The sequence below is a fragment of the Anguilla anguilla genome, chromosome 4 (genome assembly GCF_013347855.1).
Source record: "Anguilla anguilla isolate fAngAng1 chromosome 4, fAngAng1.pri, whole genome shotgun sequence".
NCBI lineage: Eukaryota > Metazoa > Chordata > Actinopteri > Anguilliformes > Anguillidae > Anguilla > Anguilla anguilla.
Window position 1 is genome coordinate 43,735,486 of NC_049204.1, and position 10,235 is coordinate 43,745,720.

The 10,235-nt window shown below is 39.1% G+C and overlaps 1 protein-coding gene across 4 annotated transcripts in view; it reads left to right on the top strand.

Annotated features, from left to right (window-relative positions):
* Nucleotides 1-9,501, top strand: part of mbtps2 (membrane-bound transcription factor peptidase, site 2) — an 80,235-nt gene extending 70,734 nt beyond the window's left edge. For 2 of the 4 annotated variants that reach the window (XM_035416389.1, XM_035416387.1), the window contains exons 10-11: nt 5,132-5,207; nt 7,474-9,501. In XM_035416389.1, coding sequence (XP_035272280.1) covers nt 5,132-5,207; nt 7,474-7,696 — 299 coding nt within the window. In that variant the 3' untranslated portion in view covers nt 7,697-9,501. Of the gene's footprint in view, nt 1-5,131; nt 5,208-7,439 lie in introns of all 4 variants that reach the window. The other 2 variants (XM_035416388.1, XM_035416390.1) reach the window with 2 other exon arrangements.
* Nucleotides 9,502-10,235: the final 734 nt, after the last annotated feature.

Genomic DNA, 10,235 nt, shown 5'->3' on the forward strand with positions numbered 1-10,235 from the left:
AAGAAGCCACTACTCCAAAACCACCATAAAAAACCAGACTACAATTTGCAACTGCACCTGGGGACAAAGATCTTACTTTTTGGAGAAATGTCCTCTGGTGTGATGAAACAAAAATTGAACTGTTTGGCCATAATGACCATCGTTATGTTTGGAGGAAAAGGGTGAGGCTTGCAAGCCAAAGAACACCATCCCAACCGTGAAACACGGGGGTGGCAGCATCATGTTGTGGGGATGCTTTGCTACAGGAGGGACTGGTGCACTTCATAAAATAGATGGCATCATGAGGAAGGAAAATTATGTGTATATATTGAAGCAACATCTCAAGACATCAGCCAGGAAGTTAAAGCTTGGTCGCAAATGGCTCTTCCAAATGGACAATGACCCTCAAAGCATACTTCCAAAGTTGTGGCAAAATGGCTTAAGGACAGCAAAGTCAAGGTATTGGAGAGGCCATCACAAAGTCCTGACCTCAATCCAATCGAAAATTTGTGGGCAGAATTGAAAAAGCGTGTGCGAACAAGGAGGCCTACAAACCTGACTCAGTTACACCAGTTCTGTCAGGTGGAATGGGCCAAAATTCCAGAAACTTATTGTGAGAAGCTTGTGGAAGGCTACCCGAAACGTTTGACCCAAGTTAAACAATTTAAAGGCAATGCTACCAAATACTAACAGAGTGTATGTAAACTTCTGACCCTCTGGGAATGTGATGAAAGAAATTAAAGCTGAAATAAATCATTCTCTCTACTATTATTCTGATATTTCACATTCTTAAAATAAAGTTGTGATCCTAACTGACCTAAGACGGGGAATGTTTACTAGGATTAAATGTCAGGAATTGTGAAAAACTGAGTTTAAATGGATTTAGCTAAGGTGTATGTAAAAATTCGACTTCAACTGTATGTGACATCCTTGCCGTAGACACTACAGAGGTGTTATACTGAGACACACTACAGAGGTGCTAGACACAGAGGCATTCAAACTACAGACAAAGTAACGGCAGAGAAGGAAACACAATACACTACATATAATATATACATGCTACTAAATAGAACTGGGAACCTGTCAACATGTTTATCGTAGGAGGATGTACAACATGCACAAAATGTAACTCAGAATAACGCATTACTGGTTCGCGTGACTTCAGTCTACAGGACGTCACACTTTGAGGTTTACCTCTCGAGTATTCTGCAATGCAGGATTGGCAGCACTTTGTATGCTTGAACCCGTGCACAGTAAGCCTAATAAATGAACAATGACATAAAAACAGTTAGCAAAATGTTATAGTCCTTTTCATAATCAAATTTGGACTTTCTATCCACTTAAACACACATGTTCTGGACCAATTATTCCAACAGGTTCACAAGCTAATGTCTCCAAATATAAAGTTAAAGTGCAACTTCACCAGAGCACCTAACCGTTTCTCACTATGTGATATGCATACTGTCTAGTGGTACAGGTCAATGAGTTGTACGTCGTGACTATATGTCATCCCCATCACTGTCATTATGATGTCAGAAAACTCAAAACATTGTGAAATTGTGTGTAATGTTCCTATTTAGCCATGATACGCTTGCACTGAGCCCTTTCCTTGTTTTAATGGCACTATAAACTGAAGCGTGATCCTTTCCCCAGCTTTCAATGAGACTAGTAATGCAGCCTTATTTTTTCAACAACATGGTTAAAACAGCATTTTAAACCAGCGTTTCTCAACATTACAAATATTCAGTTTTGTGTACAACCTTAAGACGTTCTAGAGTCTGCGCTCAGCAGCTACAGTCGGTTGAGGATTTACGACAGCCCCTCCCTCCTTGCACAGCTGTGAGTCCTCCAATTATTTAAAACATTTTTTTTCTTTTCCCGCACTTACACTGAGCATAGATGGCACAGTTTTGCTGCAATACTCTTTCATATTTCAAAACCACAATATCAACAGCCATGTTTTTCTTAACCTTGTCTTTTGCCACTAGTCCTTCATAGCATTTGACTTGCTTGATTATTGTAGCATGGGGTCCAAACCCTCCTTTATCATCTTACTTATACTGTTATTAGTTTCACCACCTAGATTCAGAATTCACCATTTTTTCTGTCTCTTCACTGTCAGTCAAAATCTCTTGTAAAGAAATGTCTTTCAGTAATGAGTCATTCAACTTATAGTTAAAGAAAGGACAAAAGTAAGTCATTAAAGCCATAATAATTTTTTCATCAATCCCCCTTTAAAAAAAAAAATACACAGCATCCTGTGTTTTCCTAATTTTTGACTGCAGTCTTGCAATTTCTGATCGATGGCCATTTTTAGCAAGCAAAATAAAGCAAAAAATATTCAGTGTTTTTTATAACAAACATAACGCATATTGCATGCATTCTAGGGGACTTGAACCCCTTTTACACAAGGTTCCATCTCCTGGAAACTACAATTTAGGATAATCTTTTTTATACCAGTTACACTTTTTCAGATCGGCTTTCAGTTTTATAATATAAACATATACAGTCAGGTACATAAATATTTGGACATTGACAAAGTTATTGTTATTTTAGCTGTCTACCACAGCATATTGTAGTTGAAATTAAATAATGAATATGAACTCAAATTGCAGACCTTCAGCTTTAATTTGAAGGTATTTACATCCAAATTGTGTGAACGGTGTAGGAAGTACAGCACACATTATATGTGGTCCCCCCCTTTTTAAGGGACTCAAGGTAATTGGACAATTAGCTGCTCAGCTGTTACATGGCCAGGTGTGTGTTATTCCCTCATTATTTAATTTACAAGTAAGCATATAAAAGGTCTAGAATTGATTTCAAGTGTGGCATTTGCATTTGGAATATGTTGCTGTTAACTCTCAATGTGAAGTCCAAAGAGCTGTCACTGTCAGTGAAGCAAGCCATCATTAGGCTGAAAAAAAAAAAAAACCCATCAGAGAGATAGCAAAAACATTAGGTGTGGCAAAATCAACAATTTGGTACATTCTTAAAAAGAAAGAACGCACTGGTGAGCTCTGGAACACCAAAAGGCCAGGAGGACCACGGAAAACAACTGTGGTGGATGACAGACGAATACTTTCCCTGGTGAAGAAAAACCCCTTCACAACAGTTGACCAGATCAAGAACACCCTCCAGGAGGTAGGTGTATCTGTGTCAAAGTCAACAATCAAGAGACGACCACCAGAGTAAATACAGAGTTTACCACAAGATGTAAACAATTGGTAAGCCTCAAAAACAGGAAGACCAGTTTAGAGTTTGCCAAAAAAACATCTAAAAAAGCCTGTACAGTTCTGGAACAACATCCTATGGACAAGTTCAACTTGTACCAGAATGAAGGGAAGAGAAGAGTATGGAGAAGGGAAGGAACTGCTCATTATCCAAAGCATACCACCTCATCTGTGAAGCATGGTGGAGGTAGTGTTATGGCTTGGGGATGTATGGCTGCCACTGGAACTGGTTCCCTTGTATTTATTGATGATGTGACTGCTGACAAAAGCAGCAGGATGAATTCTGAAGTGTATATGGCTATATTATCTGCTCAGATTCAGCCACATGCTTCAAAACTCATTGGTCTCATTGGCTGCTTACACCTTCCGATGCAGTCTTATGCCCCCGGCCCGCCACAGGACTCCTACCTTTGGTCTTATTTACCATATTGAAAATGGCAGCCTACACCTTCCGATGCGGTCTTACACCCCCAGCCCACCACAGGACTCTTACCTGTGGCCTTATTTACCGTAATAAAATAGCAACCAGAACCCTGTTCTGGTCTTACGGACCTGCCTATAGGACTTTTTATCACAACACGCATGCACTATTTAGTCGTGCTTCAATATCAACAAACCATCAAATAAATACAACTATATCTATAAAAAGGGTTATTGGGTCATTCCCATCTTAACAACAGAATAAGAGGAATCCCCATAACCTAATGAGGGTGGTATTTTAAATTTACTCACCTCTCTTTGGAGTCCTTAGGTTCTGTAGCCAAAGTGAGAGATTATTTCCAATCCCACTGCTGCCACGAAAAGTAACTAGGAATTTCTTAACAAAAATGATGGTGTTGAAGATAAAGATAGTAAACAACAGAGTCTGGAGCTCCTCTATATAATTTAATAATATGACTGGTCGGGAAGAGGTACGAGTACATTCTTCAAAGATATTAAGTCTAATACATGAGTTTATATAGTTCTCAGAGTCAAAGAGCTGTTGGTCCAGCCTATGAGATTCATTCAGCCGTCATATGGAAAACTTCCAGTTATAGCCAAGTGTAGGTTAGGGAGTCCATTCTAAGACTGACCATGGGGGCCAGTTTCACGTAAATAGAGGTTCTTTAATCCCTTAATGTACTTAATTACTGCAGCTGCTGTCCATACCCTTTTACTTGTATTCCAACGGATACATTGTATGGGGTGAAACCACATACTATTACATACATTGACTATTGAATGTAAACATTCAGCAACTTTATTTATGAAGCCATTACATTTTATACATTTGCTTATATAATGCTTTATGTAAGTCAAAATGTTAACATGATCCTTCAGTTGTGTTCTAGTTAAAATGAGATATAAAAAAATCTATTTATTACAAAATTTACTTATACTTAATATAAAGTAAAGTATACTTCGTGTTTAATATTTTCCTCATCATGACAAAGTTTTGTGTTATATCTCGTTTAAATAGGAAAAGATCTCGCTATAACATGATATGTTGGTATGCTATAAGGAGAAAAGGATCTTGTTATAATGAGGAAAGTCATTGTATTGAGAATAGTTTATCCTTATAATGAGATACTGAGCAGAAAATATTTTTTCACTGTGGCTGCAATGCGCTGGCTCAAGCTTTTTCTTGCACCGCTTAATCAAATGGACTTACAGGTCCATTCTTCTTTGGCCATATAAGTCCCTTTGGACAAGAGCACCTGCCGAATGATAATAATGATAACAATAGGTTGCATATTGTTAAATGGCTATTCTGTTTGTATTACCTGTCAGTGAGCAGGCTATAAAATGTTAAAGTGGTTTTGTGACTAAATTTGAGTCTGTTGCAATACATGGAGAGGGATCAGGTCAATTTACTTTTCTGCCTCTCCCTGGTGTGTCTGATCTCTCCTTGCCCCTCCCCCCATCTGTCTGTCTGTTCTCAGTAAGTCTCACAAACTTCATCCCACGATTTGGATTTCTGCACTTTGACCTGCCTGTGGCCATTGAGAGGTTTTTCAAATATCCTTTACACAAGCAACCTGCGTGCATGTGTGCGTGCATGTGTGTACAGGAGTATGTGTATGTGTAGTGTTGCATGTTCTGGGTTTTGTATGAAAACCATTTGTAAGCTGTGCATTCCCCTGCCTGTAAATATCTGTGTAGTATGTGTGAAGTGCTGCGAGCGCTAAACATCCCAGCATGTCCTGTCTGGGGGAGAGGACCCAATATGGCCTAATATTCTCATAAGGAGGAACATGGCTGTTGTCCATAATATTCAGCCTGTCACAATCAAAGATATTAGCCCTTCGTTTCATAAGTCAGGGAAGGAGTGTGTTTTTTAGTACTAAATAATTTAAGGCATCTCTCTGGTCGGAGTTCCAGGATCAAAGTATTTCTGTTCTGGTTCTGTCAGGACTGTGTGCTTTTCTAAGTTTGATTTCTTTTTAGTTTTTCTTTCAGTTAAAAGAGCTGATCTTGCAACACTCTTTTATTGTTTGACTGATGGTAGGTGGCAGCACTTGACATGACACTTCCTACTTAACATTTATGGGTGCTTGACTTTGGAGGGAATGGGACATTGAAAAGTTATTGAATTTATGCCATATGTAAGATTGAGAGCCCTGGACCTCAGTCCTGCTTGGATCCGATTACATTATTTGTCCATATGCCTGGCATCCAAGAACATATGCAGAATTATAATGTACTTTGAATATCTGACCCCCATACATCCAGTATACTGGATTATCTGACATTGTTTGGACATTAGTGCTTTCCACCTACCTGAGAATTAGAGCTCAAATGACAGTGCTGTCCAATGGTGAGTAAGTGTGCTTCTTAAAAACAAAGACATTACTTTCAAATTACAGAATTTTGTAATAGTTTTTTATAAACAGAGATGGTATCTCAGGATTGTGGCATAGGAAAGACCACAATGAATGACATGAACAAAGGCTGAGATGATGAGAAGCTTTGTCTGGAATGCTGACTAAGGGTGGGCTATGAACTCTGCACTCCTGAAATTTCATTTTTTGTCATTTATGTTTGATAACTTTACGACAATTTCTAAAAATGTTTTCTAAATTATTTACAGTGACTGACTGGTCAACTGAACAGGGATGCTTAGGAACTGGGATATGTAGATGCTTTGTTATAGTCACTGATTCAAAAAGTGAGCATTAAATGAAAATGTCACACTTTCCATTGATAAAAAAACCCTGGGAATACCCCTCTGTCTCTACAACTGCATGTTATGGCTGTCTAAAATCAGTAAGTTGGGCATTTCTGAAGGAGTGGCATAATTAAATGGAAAAACAATGGTAATTTATTGCCTTTAACGTTGGTGCATTTTAATGCATTTCTCAAATGTGATGGATGCATTAACAGAGCTAGAAGTAGTTTTAATTGAGCTGTTTCTCAGAAGCCACCTGCACATCCAGAGACTGCTGCTCCTCAATGACTGTTTCTCCTTCACCGATGCCATCTTTTATGGCATGGAAAGAACTATGCCTAACTTAGCTCACAGTTTGATCTACCCCATCTACCCTTCTTACAGTTGTCTTGGTCAGCAGCTTTCATTTTGTCTGCATTTTTTCTGCATACTACTTATCACATTAACTTACAGTTGGGGACTTTTGTTTTTGTGAATGCAAGAAGGGTAGTATTGTTGCTCCAGTTGTCAACACTAAATAGCCTGTTATATGTTGCATCTTCTTATACTGTGACTTTTTGAAAGCTGATGAAGAAACTTCCATTGATTTTGCTGTATGCTGCGGTTTTATTATCAATAGAAGTTCAATATGTCCAAATCATATCTGGGGCTCTGCAGTAACATTTCCCAAAGGAAGTGGGTTGGGGTTTTTCCAACTTTTACCTTCAGGAAGTCAAGAAAAAGGTCTCCACCATCGGGAGATGATAAGATGCCTAAATAAGATGATAAATACTACAAAGGTTTTGCAATGTCAGGCTGATTTGTTGTATTCCTGAAGAGTTTGTATGTACTTTGAGGTCCTTACTGTATTTGATAGATTACACATTGTGTGATTCGAAGTGCTTCTTTTGCTAGGTTTTGTTTCTTTGTATTCAGTTATCTATTTTTCATTCATCAAGCATGCCTCCTGACACAACATTGCTAGATATTTGAGGTTACACTAATTCACATCTAGGAAACACACCTATTATCTGTAGCAATTCTCTGTACCAATTTGTGTTTCAACTTGTAATTGTTCCTCTGTAACGTGGACACCTTTGCAGGCATATTTGTTGTCCTTGACAGGGGTGTTTTCAGGTACCTAGTGTCCCTGTCGGGTGCCCTGGCTGTGGTGAATGCAGTACCATGCTTTGCGCTGGACGGGCAGTGGATACTCTCATCTTTCCTGGAGGCGACGCTGAGCTCACTGGTGATAGAAAAGAACAACCGTGAACTGCTGGGCTTCTTCATCCTGCTGGGTGGCAGCACCCTCCTGGCTGCTAACGTGGCCCTGGGACTGTGGATGATCACTGCGCGGTAACTTGGGGTCTAAGCCAGGCCCTGTTGGACTATGGGGGGAGCCAGAGGAACGTATCAAGCACTGTTTCTTTCCAATGGCTTCAGAGCACTGCAGGGACTACAAATCCCAGCATCCTCTGCCACCCGTTGTGAAGAGGTGGTAGCTGTTGTTCATGGTCCTACTTTTGGCTTCAACTGATTATATTCCCAGCTTCCTCCGCAAGACCACGCTTTTTGGTCTATTGCTAGTGGGTACAGTCCAAGACTACAGCCCCCAGCAGGTTCTGGTGAGTAACTGAATGAAGGGCCTAAGACTGTAACTTCCAGCAGGCCCTGCTGACTCACTGAGGGCCCTGTGACTACAACTCCCAGAAGGCAACACTAAACGTACCAGTAGGGTCTACTGATTTTGTGATGGGCTGCCGTATTTTCTCTCAGAACTCCCAGTCTGAAGTGGGATAGGACCTGTAAAAGCAATAATGAGATTGACTTTAAGATGTTTTATTTTACTTCTATGTGTGAATTGTTCCAAAGAAATGCGCATAGGCGTGCACACACCCACAAAAGATTAGCAGTTGCATGTACTTCCACTCATACACACAACACAAGTGCAAGATCAATGCTCCTGCACACACCACATATGCTGTGATAATGACTGAGTATGCCCTTTCACTTTCCCTTGATTTATTTTCTTGTTTCCCCATTTTCATTATAAACAGATTTTGGTTTGACTAGATTTCTCTATTTTATTTTTTTTTGACTCGCCTAGAACAGATTGGCTTTAAGCAGTAATCATAGGTGCCCTCTTGTGGTTTAGATTTTTCTGTTGCCGGTGTCTGAAGAAACATCTGAATTTTGCACAAAGCAATCCTTTGTCAACTGGACTTTTTTCTCTAACCTTGTTTTTAAAATGTAATGTCTGTTATAATTTAGATCTAGTTAAAAACATTCTTATGATTACATTTGGTGTATTGTCTCCCTGCCCTTCTCCTTCCACCCTCCATACCCACCCACGTTTGTCTCTATACCATCTGTTCACTCTGAGCATTGCTCTCTGATGCCCTCATATATTCATTCCAGTGTTTCCTGAAGGTGCATTAAAATCACAGCAATGCTTTGTTAACATGTTCTCTGTCTTTGATTTTTTAATGGGGTTCTCTGTTTTTGATTCTTTAATTCTTGCTTGTGTATTCTACTCCAGAGTTCTATTTGTGATATTTCTTGTTTGTGTAATATATTAAAAAATATACAGTTAAATGCAGAAGTGTTGGAACACTGCCACAATTTTTGGTGTTTTGGCTCTGTACTCCAACACATTGGATTTGGAATAAAACAGTGAATATGAAGTTAAACTGCAGACTTTCAGCTTTGAGAGTATTTATATCCGTCACTGTCCCAATACTTTTGCATTTAACTCTATGTATAACAGTCTTGCTGTCTATTATCACTGACCCTTAGATGTTTCGGTAATCTTGGAGAGGTGCAGGATCATGGATAGCATTGGCCACACTCACTGGCAGGGGAGCAGCTCTGGCACGTTGCCTATTGGATACTCATTGTCTAGGTACTGGTAGGTACCAAAAGGTCTTGCTTCCAGGTCCAGACCATTTCCCATATGTGGCTAATGGTTTTTAAGTTAAGCTCATTATATAGACTTTTTGCTCCCATGACTTCGTGACCATCCCCAGTGAATAGCTTGGGATTTCGAAGAAACATGACAAAACGATACCGTAAGGTAGAAGTACCGACAGTCTAAGCCAGCCCTACATATTGCCTAATTACTGAGCTTTGTAAAATACCTGGAGTTAATAAAATATGGTAAGCCAAGCATGTTTGAGTGTTTATCTTGTCTGTTCACCATGTGACCCAGTGACCCTCCCCAGCACTGTGTCACTGTATGTAAACATGGCTTTCCAGCTGGCTATGGCAATATCATTGGTTTAAGAGGTTTATGTTTTTACCATTTACAAAGGCATAGATGGAACAAGACTGCCGTCAGTCCCATTCCTTTTAATGGCTATTTGCTGTGGCTGTGGCCCAGCCTTTTTTCATCTCTCTCTCTCTCTCTGTCTCCCTCTCATTCACTCATTCACTCACTCACTCACTCACTGAAATTCAAATGCTTTATTGGCATGACATATTTAAAAATACATATTGCCAAAGCATAGTGATAACAATAATCAACGACAGTAAGAATATATAATTAAAAAGAAAAAAAAAGAAAACAAGCAGCAACAGCAATAACATCATAAATGACAGCAACATACTACTACTACTATTATCTATTAAGTTAACTAAATAAAATTATTTTTTTTTAAAAGTATTTTCTCAATAAGAGTAATATATATATATATACTCATATATATGCATACACACAGACGTATATATCTCATCCAAAACACGTTTTCAACAAAAATGCCAAGTTACTCACACGTACAAGGCATACACCGTCTATAACTCATTCATTCAGACAAAATCCAAAATGTCAAAATCCAGGTCTGCCATTAAAAGTATTGATATCAAAATGACGCCAAGTTACGGTACTACAAACAATATAGACT